General features: G+C 36.6%; 2 protein-coding genes across 2 annotated transcripts; one reads left to right on the forward strand and one right to left on the reverse strand.

The window, feature by feature from the left end:
* Window positions 1-1,936: 1,936 nt before the first annotated feature.
* Smp_189980 (hypothetical protein) lies at window positions 1,937-2,719 on the reverse strand (the record flags this gene model as incomplete). The annotated part of the gene is made up of 1 exon (XM_018793033.1): window positions 1,937-2,719. A coding segment is annotated over one exon (783 nt), but the record flags the coding sequence as incomplete, so codon positions are not given.
* Window positions 2,720-5,718: 2,999 nt separating this feature from the next.
* On the forward strand, window positions 5,719-12,487 carry Smp_098840 (serine/threonine kinase). Its single transcript, XM_018793034.1, has 6 exons — window positions 5,719-6,100; window positions 6,133-6,362; window positions 7,716-7,960; window positions 9,255-9,335; window positions 9,797-9,841; window positions 11,527-12,487. Exons 1-6 carry the CDS (start codon window positions 5,781-5,783, stop codon window positions 11,884-11,886), a joined length of 1,281 nt encoding a protein of 426 aa, XP_018647587.1. The 5' UTR covers window positions 5,719-5,780; the 3' UTR covers window positions 11,887-12,487.
* Window positions 12,488-16,823: the final 4,336 nt, after the last annotated feature.

The following is a 16,823-nucleotide window of genomic DNA, read 5'->3' on the forward strand; positions in this document are numbered from 1 at the left end:
ATACCATCGACAGGTGATGGGAACTGTTTTAAATTAAGACTTGAATTGTTTGTTTAAAGCAGGTTTTGTAATTCTAAATCCTGCTCCTGTTCGTTTCTCAACGTCTCGAAGTTTACTGTAGACTGCTGTAGCACGTTTATTTCTAGCCTAGATAAAGCATCTGCCGCCTGATTGTCCTGACCTTTGACATGTCGGATATCGCTTGTGAACTGTGATATATAGTCAAGGTGTCGGACTTCTCGAGGTGAGTATTTATCAGCTCTCGCTTTTAGTGCATTCGTTAGTGGTTTGTGATCCGTAAAGACTATAAATTCCCTGCCTTCTAACATGTGTCGGAAGTGTTTAATGGTTAGGTAGATTGCAAGAAGTTCTCGCCCGAAGGTAGAATGCCTTGTCTCTGTTGGAGCGAGTCTTTTTGAGAAGAAAGCAATTGGTTTCCAGGCGTTTTTAACCAGTTGGTTAAGGGTACCGCCTACTGCTTTATCAGAAGCATCCACCATCAAAGCAAGTGGGGAAAGAGAATTCGGATACATCAACGTAGTTGCTTGAGCTAGTTTATCTTTAAGCTGTTTAATAGCTTCGACAGCGTCAGAAGACAGTTTGAATTCTTTTGGTTTTCCTTTTAGTGAATCTGTCAAAGGTTGCATTAATTGTGCACAACCTGGTATGAATCTGCGATAAAAGTTAATTAGACCTAGAAAACTTCTCAGTTGTGTTAGAGAACTAGGTATGGGATATTGTTTAATGGTGTCTACTTCTTTTTTGATCGGTTTAATCCCTTCTGGGCTTATTTTGTGACCGAGAAATTCTAAAGTTTGAACACCGAAAACACACTTACTTTGATGTATGTTTATTCCATGTTCATCCAGTCTTTTTAACACTGTTTTTACATGCTGTTCGTGTGATTGCAAATCGGGGCTGGCAATTAACAAGTCGTCTATATACCCCTGCGCAAATGGCATATCTCGAAGTAGATTGTCTATGAATCTTTGAAATGTCTGTGCCGCATTTCTCAGGCCGAATGGCATGCGTATAAACTCGAATAAGCCAAAGGGTGTTGTAATAGCTGTCTTGGGGATATCTTCATCAGCCACTGGGATATTGTGATATGCCCTGACTAAGTCAATTTTAGTGAATATGTTCATACCCTGTAAACCGTTTGTGAAATCTTAGATATGCGGTATTGGGTACCTATCTGGTACGGTTTGACGGTTGAGGGCTCTGTAATCCCCGCACGGTCGCCAGTCACCTTCATTTTTCTTTGGGACCATATGCAAAGGGGATGCCCATTGACTATCAGAGGGACGGATAATACCCAGTTGTAGCATATAATCAAACTCGGCCCTAGCGATTTTGAGCTTATCTGGTGCTAGTCTCCTGGGTTTTGCAAAAACCGGTGCACCTTCGGTTTTGGTAGTGTGACTTACTTTTAGCTTGTCTTTAGAAGGCTGTGGGTTTGGTTTAGTTAAGTTTGGAAATTCCGCGAGTATATCTTGGAATTTCGCTGTTGTTACTGGAGGAGTTTGAATCAAGTTAAGAGAGCTGATGTGACTTTCTTTGCCTTTTGTGTAATACGAAGTTTCCTTTAGTGTTAATCGCCGTCTCTTGGTGTCAACTAGAAATTCGTATCTCTCTAGAAAGTCCATCCCCAGTATTGCCAGATCTAAGTCGGCTACCGTGAAAACCCAAGGGAATTGCCTCCTGAACCCCAAATCTAGGGTTAAGTTTTTCTGCCTAAATGTCGCAATTTTAGTTTTATTTGCAGCTTGAAGTGTAATTGATGATGTTTCTCGACTAATCTCAGTTTTATTTTGAGGGATGATGCTAAGAGCAGCGCCAGTATCCACCAAGAAATTCAAGCCAGAGTTTCTGTCTCTAACATAAAACAAGCGACTGTTTTGGCGCCCCTCCTCAGTCGTCGCGACCTGGGGAGGGGTTACTCGTTTCCCGCTGTCTTAGAATTATGCTTAGGCCAGGCGCATGGTTGCATGCACTTGGTTGAGTTGACACCAAACTTCCAGTGGTACCAACAAAACTGCCCAGGTTGTCTGGACATTTGTGACCTGTTTTGTGACTTGGATCGTGGTCGTTGTGGTGACCTGCTCCTGTTTCTATGACCCATTTGCATTCTGGTGACAGCCTCAGTGAGACTCTTAACACTCGCAATGAGTCCTTCTATGACGGGGTCTTTTGCTGATTCTACTTTTTGTGTGTGATTTATTGTGCCTGGTCCAGTTGGAGGACCTCTCTCCATTATTCTATCGGCTATACGCGCTAAATGAGATAATGAGGTTTCAGGATCTTGTGCATCCAAACAGTGTTGGACGTAGCATGGGAGAGCTTGTATCCATCCTTGTTTTAGGACTGCTTCACCCACCGTGTTATCACCCATTAACACTTGGAGGTGACGCAAAAACTGTGACGGCGACCGATCACCTAGTGTTTCACCTTGAAAAAGTCTTTGGATTCTTTGACTATCTGATAATGATAAACGGTTTATTATCTCTCGTCTTAAGATGGTGTATGGTTGTGGTGATGGTGGATCTAAAATCAAGTCACGGACTTCTTTGGCAACTGAAGGAGGAAGGATAGAACACAAGTCTCTATAGCGAATCCCTTCAGATTTGATATTGTGTCTTGTGAAATAATGCTCTAGTTGAGCAAACCACAACTCAGGATCACTACGATCAAATTCTGGAAGTCGGGATTTCGTAGTTATAACAGTGTCTATCACCACTGGTGACAAATCCTCCAGATTATGGGTTTCTATTGAGTCTGACATGAGGTATGTGACAAATATAGCAATAAAGTTAGCACGAAAAATGGTTACTATAACACGAATAACTTAAGATAATACGGAATAAACTAGTTATATACTCAACTTAGTTTACGGATAATCCGGTCTACTTTTACGATTAAGTAAAAAAAAAGATTAATAACAGAAATGAGGTTAAATTGTGTTCAAAAAGGGCTCACCACTTTCGTGCCTATAGGTAACCCTCGTGCTATTGATAGAAGAAACCAGAGAAGTAGTGAATAGGTCTTTATTTCGATCTTCGCGCAGTCACAGTGGAGCGTGGGATTATCTGTTCAGACAAACAAAGGCTCTCAACATTCCATATAAGATAGTAGGGAATATAACGCTTACAAAAGGTAAGGAAGTGAATGAATACTTGAACAATACTGTTTTAGCATATGCTTGGTTGTTTGGGGTCAACTCTTAACCAACCAACCTGAGCTGTTACAGACCTACCAAATCTACATGGACGTGGGTAAAACATGTACCTGGTTGTGAGGAAACTCCGATGGGTGAAAATGAATGATGGGTAGCTTCTGACTATTGGCACATCAGATAGTCTATGACCCAGTTAAGCACATCGTTTTGTAAATTTGGCCATATAAATTTAATGTTCATTAAATTGGTAGCGGCTTTGAAGCTGAGACAAGGTATGCTAGTTATTACTTGGTAATATCTCACATATTTTTGGGGATGAGGGGTCGAGGTATCACCCTGGTCACTCCACAAAATATAAAAATACAACAAGAAGATGATGATGGTAGCTGTATTAGCTTAGAACTAGGGCTCTTCTCTGAGAGTATATTTGTGGTGGTATTAGTCCTAACAACACAATCCTCAAAATTGAACATGAGATAACATAGAAAATGCATATTCAACAATTAACACTAAGAACATGTCAACAGCGGAGAACGTGGGACTATTCAATTCAATAAAATCAGATGGTATAGCTCAGCCTTGCAGGCGTGGTCATTCTGTATAACTTGTCTTTACTCACATTAAGTATATTACTCTATATTTAGCCCAAATGTGTTCTTTACAAACACCAAACGTTATATCGCGGACTGTTACTATACGACGAGTTAGAATAGACATTGAGTTAACTTCCACGTATGATCTTATAGCTTAGGTAGTCACATCATGACAAATACACAATTTTAGGATTAGGTCTGTTATTATAGCAGTATCAATAGGGAAGTAGACTATAATTCGACAGACTCATCATCTCACGACTCGAAATGGTGTACCGTCGTAAATTCTCAGGACTCCAAATTAAGTCGCGAACTTCCTTAGAAGCTGAGGAAGGAATCACAGAGCATAAATCTTGGTGTTGAATGGGCCTAGCGAAGTTATGCTCCGTCTGAGCAGACTACCATTCAGGACCACCACTATCAAATTTTTGGAGTGGGTTTCCTCAGTCATAACAGTGTCTATCTCTAGAGATTAAAACTATGCTTACCTTTCCGGTTCTCAGTTTGATATTTATTAGCATACAACGAGTATCCTGAAGAAATATAAAGGGGTGAGAAAAGAATTTAACCGTGAAAATTTTCCACAAAAATATATCCTATGCTAATGGCAAAGAAGACAATCTTGCTAATCTATCAGAAGGTTAGACAGCTTGTGAGCCGCGGTATGTGTATAAACGAATAATTCTTCTGTGCTTGATGTGTTCTTGACTTTGAATTAAAAATACAATACGTTCGTTTGTGTTCACTTAGTTCTACGTAACTTAAATCACGTTATTTCGAGAATTCCCAGTTCGTATAGTAATTCAAATACTTTTAATCATCACATGAGCATATAAACACAAACTTTACATCCAAAAGAAAGACTCTCATCCTATCGGACTTGTATTTACCCGTTTTTGAAATACATTGGAGTGATTGTCGTAGGTTGGTTACATAATTCCTGGAACACGTGGAACAGGATGTCTGATTTTAAATACAATGACCTTTCAGCATTCAGTATAGAACAAGAGAAAATATAACGTCAGTACAAAATTTGGGCGTCACTAACCTTCTTATCTATAATTTTTTAATCCTTATAGGAGGTTGCCAGTGAACTCTCAATCATCCAACTTAAACTTATGCATACATGTAGCTACCGCTGACTATTAGAACTGAAGTGCTCGGCATCAGCGTCAAGAGGTTGTATCATCACTTAGAGTGGTAAAAAAACCCAAAATGAATAGTTTTATAGGTGTTTGGCATCGGTGCTGACCTCATGGGTCTCACTGGACACACTCTAGCTCTGGGCGCTCGGTAACGCATCCGCACCATATCACAAATGGGTACTCCGAGTTGCTCATTCCTCTCAGATACTAGCCAGCCAAGATCAAACGTTCTCCAACATATTGATAAGTTTCCAAGTGTGCCTTCAAACTCTTTCATTACTGACTTGCGATTTGACTGTATCGGTATCCCTTGATTATTTAGGCATTATGTGTAAAGGCACTGCCAAACTCTAAGTATCTGTAGTGTCTCCACACGTATCTTGAAGAGCTGTCTATTAATAAGAATGGGCATTCAGATAACGACCAACGCTCTGATTTTTAACTGGGAGACGAAGGTAGAGAATGTTATATTCGAGTCATATATTTTTAATATGATATAATCTGCAAGAGGAGGTTTTTGTCTGTCAAAGAATGCTACATAAAAACGATCTGTTTATAACAACTTCAAGTTGGAAGAGATAGGTGTTTTTCAGAGAACGTCAAATTCTTCCTCAAACTCTGTGCCTCTCTCCCAGTGTCAAGGACGAAACAAGCAAAAAATTTATCAGCTTTAAGATTCTTTAGTAATCACCATTTATCAAAACATTCTGAATATTTTTCTACAAGATTTCATCAACACTTTGAATATGTGATGATGGTTTATAATTTTCCCTTAATAAAAGAGCCTTTCACATTTTACGAAACCGTATTCGGTGGCGGTATTTTGTTTTCTGCTGTTCGGTCGTACTTCGGGCCAGCAGAGGTGACATGACAGTTACCTGTTCTGAGAGGGATGGTGTCGTTGCCGATCTCCGTTTAGCGGATTCCTTTTATTCGAAATATGAGGTTCGTGATGTCTTGGGTTCAGGGGCCAGTAGTACTGTGCGACGTTGCATAGAAAAAGACTCTAAAACCGAATTCGCTGTTAAAATTTTAGATCTAAATAGTGGTGTTGATACCTCAGAAGTTATACGTTCAGAATGTATGCGAGAAGTGACTATTCTTAGAAAAGTAGTCGATCACCCCAATATCATAAGAATTCATGATGTTTTCGAAGGGGATGCATACATATTTCTAGTCTCAGAAATGTAAGTTTCAACTTTCACTTTCATGTCTTTAGTTGTCAAGGTGGTGAACTTTTCGACTATCTAACCCACAACGTCATCATTTCCGAAAAACGTACTCGTGTAATCATGCGGCAGCTGTTCGATGCTGTTAATTTTATCCACGAGCGTCAAATTGTTCATCGAGATCTTAAGCCGGAAAACATTCTTCTTGATGAAAATCTCAACATAAAAGTTACGGACTTTGGGTTGGCTGTATTTGTTGATGATGAAGAAGAGCTTAAAGGTACTTTTATCGCTTTGAAAGTTGCAATTGAGTCAAAATTACAAAAAATTCGAGTTATTAACTTCTGACCTTAATAATAACAGTCGTGTACAATTCAGGGACATTATATATATATATATATATATATATATATATATATATATTCAGGAAAGCCAGTTTGCAAATCTTATTTGCTGCTGACCGCCATGAAATCTGGGAAAAGTAGCTACTGTAGTAAATTCTTATTTCATTATGTTAAACAACCAATCTTAAAGGTTCATTTCAGGACTGCGCTTCACCTACTGAAGTTTAGGCAGTCTATTAGTGTAACCCTTAACTGGAAGAATAGACTCATGTTATTTTACTCAGGGTTTCTTCTGACTTTTTTCCTAGTTAAAACTAGCCGACACTTTAGAAGACTAACCTACAATTCTAAGCAATCTGGTATTTTCTGTAAGGTCCAAACTCATCACCAAGCCTGGTTGGTGTTTCCACCAAACTAATTTCGATGTAATCCTTATCAATTCCTTGTAGCTGACCAATTTATCTTTTCAATTTGCAGTATCGTCTGAATAACAGCGGTAACGTCTTGGGCTGGGTTTCAGCCGGCCAGTCTAACGTAAAACCTGATACATGTTCACCCATCAGGTTTCTATATCTCAATAGCTATGGATTTTCAGTTTCACACATCATGGGTGAATAGCATCGTGACCGGGAATTCATAAGTTTGGTCCCATGTAAGGTCGTTAAACCAAGCAGTGGAAGAGACTCACATTACTGCGAGACAACTGCTTTTCATTCTGGTTTTTGACAGTCCTGTAGCTAATGTTGGTACCTGAAGAGATCATTTAAAAAGAAATAGATTTTTGTTCTGTAACCACTAATTTGACGATAAGTACTATGAATTTGAGTTACCCTTCGGGTGTCACACAGATTCTTCCGTAAAATTGCATTGTAGCTCGTCCACTTGTTGCTAGGTATTTTTGCCATTTCAGTGTTTACATCTTTTTTATTGCCAACATTTGAGGCTCCTGACTGACAACTCATTGAACGTACATTTATTAGCAATTAAGAATAGTTTCGGATACCGATTAATTCTTTCACTTAGGTCTCCCTAGTCAATATTGGATTTTACAGACTTAAACCTCAGAAAATGTTCATTGATATACATCTATCAATTAGCTAGGTCAGATAAGCTGAATAGTAGATCTTAATCGCTAACTTGCCTAATTCTCGGTTTAACTCCATAAAACTAGAATGCACTGCCGAAATCGTTTATCTGGATTTTATGGTTGTATGGTTATAAAGTTCTAAGCGTTTCTCGTTGGCAATACGGCCTCACCGTTTAGTTTTAAATATTTACTTACCTATTAGAAACTCGTGGAACACCAGGTTACTTGGCCCCAGAGGTCCTGATGTGTGGTTACTATGAAGATCAGCCTCCTTATGGTCAGCCTGTAGACATCTGGGCATGTGGTGTGATTATGTATACTCTGTTAGCAGGTTGTCCCCCTTTTTGGAATCGTAAGGAACATTTGATGCTGCGTCAGATTATGGAAGGCCGTTTCTCTTTTCCTAGTCCAGAATGGGATGATATCAGTGAATCTGCAAAGGATCTAGTGAGTTGCTCTATAAACGTTTTTATCTTTTATTTATTATATACAAACATCATACTCACTGAAGATATCGTAAATGGTCTGATTAGTGGAGTATATTTTATTGAAACACAATTTAGTATTGTGCTTAGTAAATTTTCGTCAGTTTTTTATGAGTTGTTTGCTTTATTTCATTCTTGTAAGTATAAATATACGTTACCTTCAATTTGTAGTCTTATTAGAGAAAAAAATACATCGAAGTCCTATATATTTTACACAAAAGAAACATTCTTTATCCAATGCTAAGTCCACTATTTCAAATATTTTGTTGGATTCGAACTTTGTACCTTTTAATAAATGCACTTAGTTAGTCAGAAAACTGAGTTTTTAAGCAATAAACTGCATGTTCAAGTCTCGCTATATCTGCTGTATCTTGAGCGACCGCGTGGTGTCTATTAGCTTAAATATTAAGTCAAGTGGTTTCTTGATGATTTCGTATGATTTGAGGGTCATTTTCATTACGAACTCAATTCTTATAGTGAACCGTTAAAAATCAAGAAATAATAAATGGAGCTACTGCCCAATACTCTAAATAATGCACGTACCGTTACATGCATATCCATCTGCCTTGTTCATCAATACAGTATAATGTTGAAAGAAAGCTACGAGCGGCCAAATGAAAATATAGCACCAGTTCAGCAGGTTATTAACTGTTGGTCTTAGGTGTATTTGTAAGTGCAGACTAATTGTCTGTGGTCTACTTGATAATCTTGATTAGTGGTTGAAGACATTGGGTCAAATGTCTTGAAATCACTTGGAATTGCACAGACTCCTATATTCTTTATCTCTAAATCTCGGGTTTCATTACCATTTCATATTTTTTATTTTCACTTATTCATTTCCTGATAAATCATAATCTCGTTCCTTCCTTACCATCATTAACGCTTCTGTTATTTCATCTTTCTTGTTTATTCCGTTGGTTTAATCCCACTGCCCTTATGCAGTGTAAAAAGTTGAACCGATAAACGTTTGTGCCAAATCCTACATTGTTTGATTGACTATTACAATCTTGATCTCACTAGGCTTGAGCATAAGTTCAAACATCTAACCTAATAATTGAGTGTCTGAGTTATTATTTTTTTATTGAAGAAATCTTAAATATCAGGAGTACATATATGTAATAAAAAGACATTTCACTATCCTGTTTATAAGTATACTTAACATTATACATAATGTTTGTTGTTGACATTTTTGATTAACATTAGTAACCTACTTTCGTTCTTATCTATTTTTCCATGTTTCTTGTTTTTACAAATAGATATGTAAAATTCTAGTTGTGGATTCCAAAGTAAGGTTGACAGCTTTGGATTCATTGAGTCATGTATTCTTCCTACAACAAGTATGTTGATTTAGCATTTTGGTTTAAATTTTCAGGATATTTATCCTTCGAATATTTATTGCGTAATCATTTTATGAACAGCAAAAATGTTTGAACACTTTGATTATTATTCCTTTAGAATGTATGGGCTTCCAACATTTAGTTTTAAGTTTCTTCCATGTATCGTCTGCATGTAATTGAACCACTTAAGTAGTAACGTTGAGATCAAGTACAGATTAAAACCGCGTCCCACCTACCTCAGTTTACGCGACCGGGTAGTATCACTAACTTTCACACTTGGAGTGTAGCTCAAGGCCAAATACACGACTCGTAAATAAGTTTTTAATAATGAAGAAAGTCCCTACAGAAATATGTTAGGCAAATAAATGTTTCCATATTTTAAATGGATGCATATTTACTTAAGGAAATTTTATTCGAAGCATATGCTAGTAATTTTCTCATTTGTTTTATATTTGTTTCAGCCCATAGTTGGCAAGACAGTCTTCAATGCTAGACAGAAATTTAAGGTGAGACTTGAGAATAAGTGTTTATTATCCTATTTTGTCTTATGCAAACAAATTACGATTGTTTGTCAGACTCCAGTCAAGAAGAGTTTACGTCCCTAATACACCTCAGTTAATGACTTCATAGATTGATTTTGTATTTAAGTCTGACAACTCTCGGTTCTCTTCCCAGTCCACTCCTATGTTAGCCAGCCTTTGCTTGTACTGTTGATGGTGATTAGGACAAATCTAACGTGTTCCAGTCACCTCGGTTAAGGAAGATCTGTAGTCTTATCAGTCGACTTGCCATTTTTATCCAAAACTCCTTTTGAACTTAACAGAATTCGCTTGGTGGTTTTATCATCCTTAAGGGGATGCTTCGACGATTCCTATAGTGAGATATTTTCAAAATACGCAGATTTTTACTTCTCCAAGATATTTTTTCACAACCCTAAACTTACAGTAGAAAAATCTGCTGTCTAGTATATTTATTTTTCGATCGACCGAAAAACATGATCTATACTACAACTGGCGTAAATTTCTGTAGTAGCATTAATATAACTCATTTAGCAGGTAGAAGTGAAAGTACTCGACTTTAAGTCACGCTTTAGGCTTAGAGGGCTAGTAATACTATCTAGTTATCGAAACTTAAGTATGTAGAGTGGAGTGGAATGCAGTTCGAACCTTAGAACAACCGATTCAAAGTTTAGTGTTTTACTCACTAAACTACTGAGATTTCAATTAACTAACCTACTAGGACTAGTGAAATCTCAGTTTTTAATCAGATTGGGTTTATTTCCCGGAAATATATTGGGTTTCTGACTATATAAGATATGCAACTGAACTACTCAGTACTGTTTTGATTCAAATATGTAAATAAGCATGATTTTGTATTCGAGATCATTTATTATTCAGTGAGTAATTTATCCATTAACGCTCTTTGTATTATAGTATTTATCGAAATTCCGTATCAATCAAAATTATTTATATGTGACTGAGGAGGATGCAATGAAAAATACATATAAATTCATTGCATTTAACAATTTTATTTGAACATATAAACATTGGTACAAGGGGGCACCAAATACATACTCGCCACACAATAACGATGGGGCCAGTAGCATTTATCATTGATTTGAATGAGGGTTATCATACTGTCTGGGTGCCGAGACCAAGGCAGGTGGTTCTCTTAGGGGATCACACCCCGAACCTTTGACTTGAAGGTCCAATCCACAAGGCAGTGGAGTAACTTAAGGAGATGCAGTCCCACGGTGGCCGGTGACCAACAATTGGTCCACACACCATTATTACCCTCAAGGTACTGGAACCCATGTGCACCATTGGTTTGGAATCAGAGTTTTCCAACTCCTCTAGGTGGATCCTCCATATCCACCAATCCAGTTAAGGTACTGGACGTTCGCTTTTTGTCCTCTCAACTTCGTGAACAACAATAATGTCACGAGAAGGCAGTGAGTAGGACTTCTCTGGGAGTGGCTGTATACGGGTGGCCGCGTAAGAGCAGACTCTCCCCACCAACAGTCGTACCAGAGCATATGGGGGTCATTCAACAAACCTTGTTTTTTTTCATTCTGATACTTGAATTTTTTAAAATAAAATTACCACAATCTATAAATTATTTTAATTAGTTAATTAAAGATAATGAATAATCGCAAAACTGTTATCTCTTTTTCTTCTTATTAACTATAAAGACTGGTATGTTGGCTGTCAGTTTTATATTTTATCTACGACGTTTAAAAATGAACGCTGCCTATTTAAATATCAATCAATTATCTATGGATCCATATTCAAATAAGAAATTACGTAAAATTATTGATACACTTGCCTATGATGTTTATAGTCAATGGGTTAAAAAAGGTGAAGAACAAAATCGTGCTGAATTATTTGAAAATATACCACGTCGTGATATGATTGATACACCAGATGGATTATTTCATAATAGTCCAAAACGTTCATTATTAACCGATGATTCTATAAATTATACACCTTTTAATTTTGAAGATGAAGATGATGATGAAGATATTAGGATACCAATTAGAATTGATTATTAATGAATCCTTTGTTATAATCTGTAGTTTAAATTTAGCTTCCCTACCTCCCCCCTCAAATATATATATATATATATATATATATATATATAACTCGGTGCAATAAAACAAATAGGCCTTACATGTTTTAACAACGAATACTTTCATGTATGCAAAACCTACTACTTATTATTCAGAATGAAACTTCCTTCTTGGAGTATATATATATCTATTTTTTCTCATTTATTTGACAATGTATAAAAGAAGTTATTTTTATCCTATCCTTTTTATCTTTCATTTTCATATTCTCATCCTAGTCGTATCATTATTTAGTCAGGTAATAATCCTTGTTTACTTCTTTCGTTCGAATCCTTCGTTTGTTTGTTGTTGTTGTTTTAAAAGAAGAGCAATCATTCATTTTCCAACTCATTAATAACTTTATTATTTCTTTAAAAGAACAGTTAGTCCTTTTTTTATTTATAAATTTTGATTGAGCACGATAAAAAGATTGAAATTGATCTGAATGATGTAATGTGTTTACACCATACATTTCGAATAATCTGATTAATATGTGTATATATACTTGTCAAGCCATCTACATACAATTAAGGTTGATTAAATAAAAGTTCAAATAGACATAATGATAACGATGCTCATGGGCTCCAGTATCCTGAGGGAACAAATGGCGTATAAATCAATCGTTGGTCACCGGCTATCATGGGGCTGCATCTCCTTACTATGCTCCACTGTCTTGTGGATCAGATCCTTAGGTCAAAGGCTCCGGGTGTGGTCCCCTAAGAAAACCACCTGCTTCGGTTTGGGCACCTGGGCAGTATCACAGCCCTCACACAAATCAAATGAGATTTGTGTGGCGCATATGTATCTGGTGCCCCTTTGTACCAATATTTATGTGTTCAAATAAATAATCATAAATGATGACGATTAACATAATATGGTTAGAATAAGAACTAGTCACATCATTCTGGACCATAAAATGGCTTGACAATTACCAGTATGCAGTCAAAAATTTTTCTGTAAACATAAAAGGGGTTTGAATTTGTGAATAACCAACGCTTCTCCATGGTGCAAATACATTTTTCTTCTCACTGTCCCATCAAAGTTACTATTGCCATCAGAAACAGTCTATTTCGGTTCACATACAAAAAGCTTGCCGAATGATATTATGAAATACTTGTCCAATTAACTGAGTGAATGGATCGAAGCTAGAGGGTGGTCGAACCAATACGTAACTTCACTCCTTAATATCACTGGCTGTTGGACTTAGTCGTATTGGTGGGTGAAGATCGTTCGGTTGGGGTCCGCTCAATTATCAGAACCAATAGTTGAAGATTAGGTGAAATGGTTTTAAGTTAGTCGCGATGGTGCAGATATATTCAATCTGTGTATTCCTTAGTTTTAAAATTATTCTGTTCCACGAATTCATTCTTGGACTACATCGTCTATGCCTGTTGTTTACCATTATCACTGGTACTATTACCACCGTCATTTCGGGATTTTTCTAGATAATTTCATCTCTATGATAAAATGATATGGGATCGTAAATTAATGCACATATTTACTAGGTTCAACTTTCTGTATGGTTTTTTGAAAGTGACTACATTGTGTTTTGAATCTAGAACTTTGTGTGTGTCCCAGCTCACTAACACTTCAGTAGAATTAAGAGTCTTCCTTTTCTGTAAAAATATTTTCTTGTGGATGTAGGTTTGTAACCATATTCTAGAAAGGTACTGCTCACTGGTTTTTTGCGTAGTAGATTGACAGAGTTGATAAACAGGTTGTTCACAAAACAGTTACCAATCATAATACAAATCCATTTCTTGATGTTGCTTCTCTGCTTTGCAGATTTAGTGTTGGCATTAAATGTGAGTAGGGGTTGTAAAAAGGTCCATTTTAGGTGTTTTAACTTACTAAAGCTCTTACAAAGGTTAATAATCAGATATTGCAGTGGGGATTAAAAACTCAGCGAGAATTCAACTTAGCACTGGTAATGGATTCTTAATCTGCTGATACAAATGGCATATGATGTGTGTAAGTTTGATGAGTTCTATCCGGTTGTAGTATTGTTAATCAGTAAAACAGAAGAACTTTTAGGCGATCTCCCAAACCTATGTATGATGTGTGGGCGAGAATGATTGGTTGTTTTGCTGAGTCAGATATGTAGGTAGTGTTATATGTGCTATATATATTCCCCTATCCTGATTATTATTGATTAACTGTTCCTTGTTCTTAGATTGTGTCGGATTTCGGTGTGGAAATATATTGACGTTCAAGTCAGGCTAATCTCGTGTTCTTGATCTGAGTTGTGTTGAATTCCTGTAGAATAGATGACACTGGGTGGAAATCTAGTATAGATATTCGTTTAAGGTAAATTAACGTCCCACATACGTGTAAAAAGTGAAAGGACTGTTATAACAAGAAACCTTAGTGTTACAATAAGTATCCTACGTTTATAACAATATATATGACTGGTCCAAGTCCGATTAACGTAAAGAAAAATTGACTTTCAAAACAGGTACAGTAAACTGCGATCATCCTAATATCTCTTGGATGAAATTAATAACATAGATTTTCATAAATCCAACGTTGTTAGAATTTTACAGATACATGTTTGGTTTTTATTTCATTCCAAACGTTACCTTTGATAACAAAGAATGTGTTAAATGCAGGATAAACGACGTCAATTTTTCCAAAGAATCCTTAGACACTTGTTTGTTTTAGTCAAAGAAGTTTTCATGACTGCAACACTATAAATGTCTCCAGCTGGTTGGAAATAATTTTACCCAAGGGTTTTTAATTAATCTCTTGAGAAGGATATCAATAACGAGTAAACATAATATCTTACTACTATTAATAATAAGAAATGCCATACAAATTAAACTAGTTGGTGCCTATCTGAACTCAGTAGCTTAATGGAGTTATGTACTGGACTCAATTTTCATCGTGGATATTGACACTGGGTTGTGGGTATATTCGGCTGATAAGTCACAAAAGAGAAATGCATTTACTAAATTCCATGATTAGCCATTATCTAGAAATATACTGAAATAAATAACGATTAGATGACAGTAAGTTATAGACATAAATATAACATTCATATGACTTTAAAGACAGTTCAGTATCACTAACACGTTCAAAATACAACATAAATTATGAAGTGAATATTCTTCGTAAAGAGTATATGGTTATGTGGTATTAGATAGATTAAGCGCCCCCTCCCTGGTTCCAAACCAATGGTGCACATTGGCTCCACGGTCCTGAAGGAACAAATGGCGTATGAACCAATTGTCGGTCACCGGCTGCCATGGGATTGCATCTCCTCACGATGCTCCACTGTCTTGTGGATCAGATATTTAGGTCAAAGGCTCCGGGCGTAGCCCCCTAAGAAAACCACCTGCTTTAGTTTGGGCACCCGGACAGTATCACAGCCCTCACACAAATCAAATGAGATTTGTGTGGCGCATATGTATCTGGTGCCCCTTTGTACCAATATTTATGTGTTTAAATAAATAAGATAGATTAAGCAGCCTTACTACGTATTCTACAATAAACACTGACCACTTAAATTTAAACTGATCAAGCTTAATTTACGTATCTTCACAGGACCAAAGTCATGTGAATCTAGAATTTAAGTGTCACTAAGAAAAACGTTTATATTCTAGCTGATGAATTGTATATAGTTATAATAGAGAAGAATACAGTTTCCAAGGTCGTGTGTAAAACTGTTTTTACTGTACAATAATGAATGATTAGTATAACTATCGGTTATCGACTTTTCCAACTTGTATACAGTTTCTAGTAAACCATTTTGACTGACATATTAGAGTTATTAACAAATACCTAACATTCTGTTTATGATAAGTGGACTTGTTTATCAAGTTTATTGAGTGTTTTAAGTTATCGATGCATAATAAACGAATCAGTGTAAAATTAATAATTAGGATGGATTACTATTGACTGAACTAATCAGTTTTGACACTTGATGAATAGAAGTGTCAGAAATGATGTTGGATAAGTCTAGGACTTTAATGAAATCATGAACCGACTTAAGTCTAACAACCTGGGTGCCTGTTTCGTCTTTATATAGGGCTGCTCAACAGTGAGCATCCACAACCACGCGCGCGGAACCGGTCCTGAGCTCGAGTCTTGTTTAAGCAATGCCAAGGAGCCTCATACTAACACGAAACTCCCGTCCCGTGCTTCCAGGCTGTCAAACTTAGACCGGTCCTTAATTTTAATAAAATCCAACAACCTAGACAAGTCGATACTAACAAGTCTGGGATGTTCAGTTTTGAAGGCTAGTGAAAAACAGAACACCGGTATTTTAATATTAACAGTTGTTTCATTCATTTCCTATGAAAGTTTTGGATAGCGTGAATGAGTTATTAATGAATACTCAACGGTTTACCAGGACAAAACAGATAGAGGAAAGAAAAAACGGGTTGAGTAAAACGCTACATTTCTTGAATTAACAATGTTTACAACTTTGTGGATAGTAATAACAAACTAAGCAGTGGAAATGTGAGTGATAAAATTGACCAAGTAAACAGTCTACTTACTAGTTATATCCCAGCCATGCACATACTTGATTTACCTTACAAACTTTGTACATTCTGTTATGTCCGAGGAAATGCTTAACTGGCTTGTGCTTGGCACAGAAACTCGAGTCCAACTACGTGCGAGGAAAACATAAGACTAGTGATGCAGATTTATTTGACCCTAAAAATAAATTAGGTCATTGCTTGTTATATCACATTTTGTAATATAACAAGTCTTGTATGATTTCTTTGGTGTACCATAATATTGTAGATACTTTATGGTTACATATTAATCAGTTGAAGACTATTTAATTGTCCTGTCTAACTTAAAGATCACTAAGGAATGCTCCACATGGTTACTTTGAAACATTTTCGAATCTGTGAAGGGTAAAAAATGACTTTTAC

Source organism: Schistosoma mansoni, chromosome 1, assembly GCF_000237925.1.
Source record: "Schistosoma mansoni strain Puerto Rico chromosome 1, complete genome".
Classification (NCBI taxonomy): domain Eukaryota; kingdom Metazoa; phylum Platyhelminthes; class Trematoda; order Strigeidida; family Schistosomatidae; genus Schistosoma; species Schistosoma mansoni.

Coding starts and splice junctions, on each gene's coding strand:
- Smp_098840 (XM_018793034.1), top strand. CDS start 5,781: ATGACAGTTACCTGTTCTGAGAGGGATGGTGTCGTTGCCGATCTCCGT. Junction 6,101..6,132: donor ATATTTCTAGTCTCAGAAAT/GTAAGTTTCAAC, acceptor TCATGTCTTTAG/TTGTCAAGGTGGTGAACTTT. Junction 9,336..9,796: donor ATGTATTCTTCCTACAACAA/GTATGTTGATTT, acceptor TATTTGTTTCAG/CCCATAGTTGGCAAGACAGT.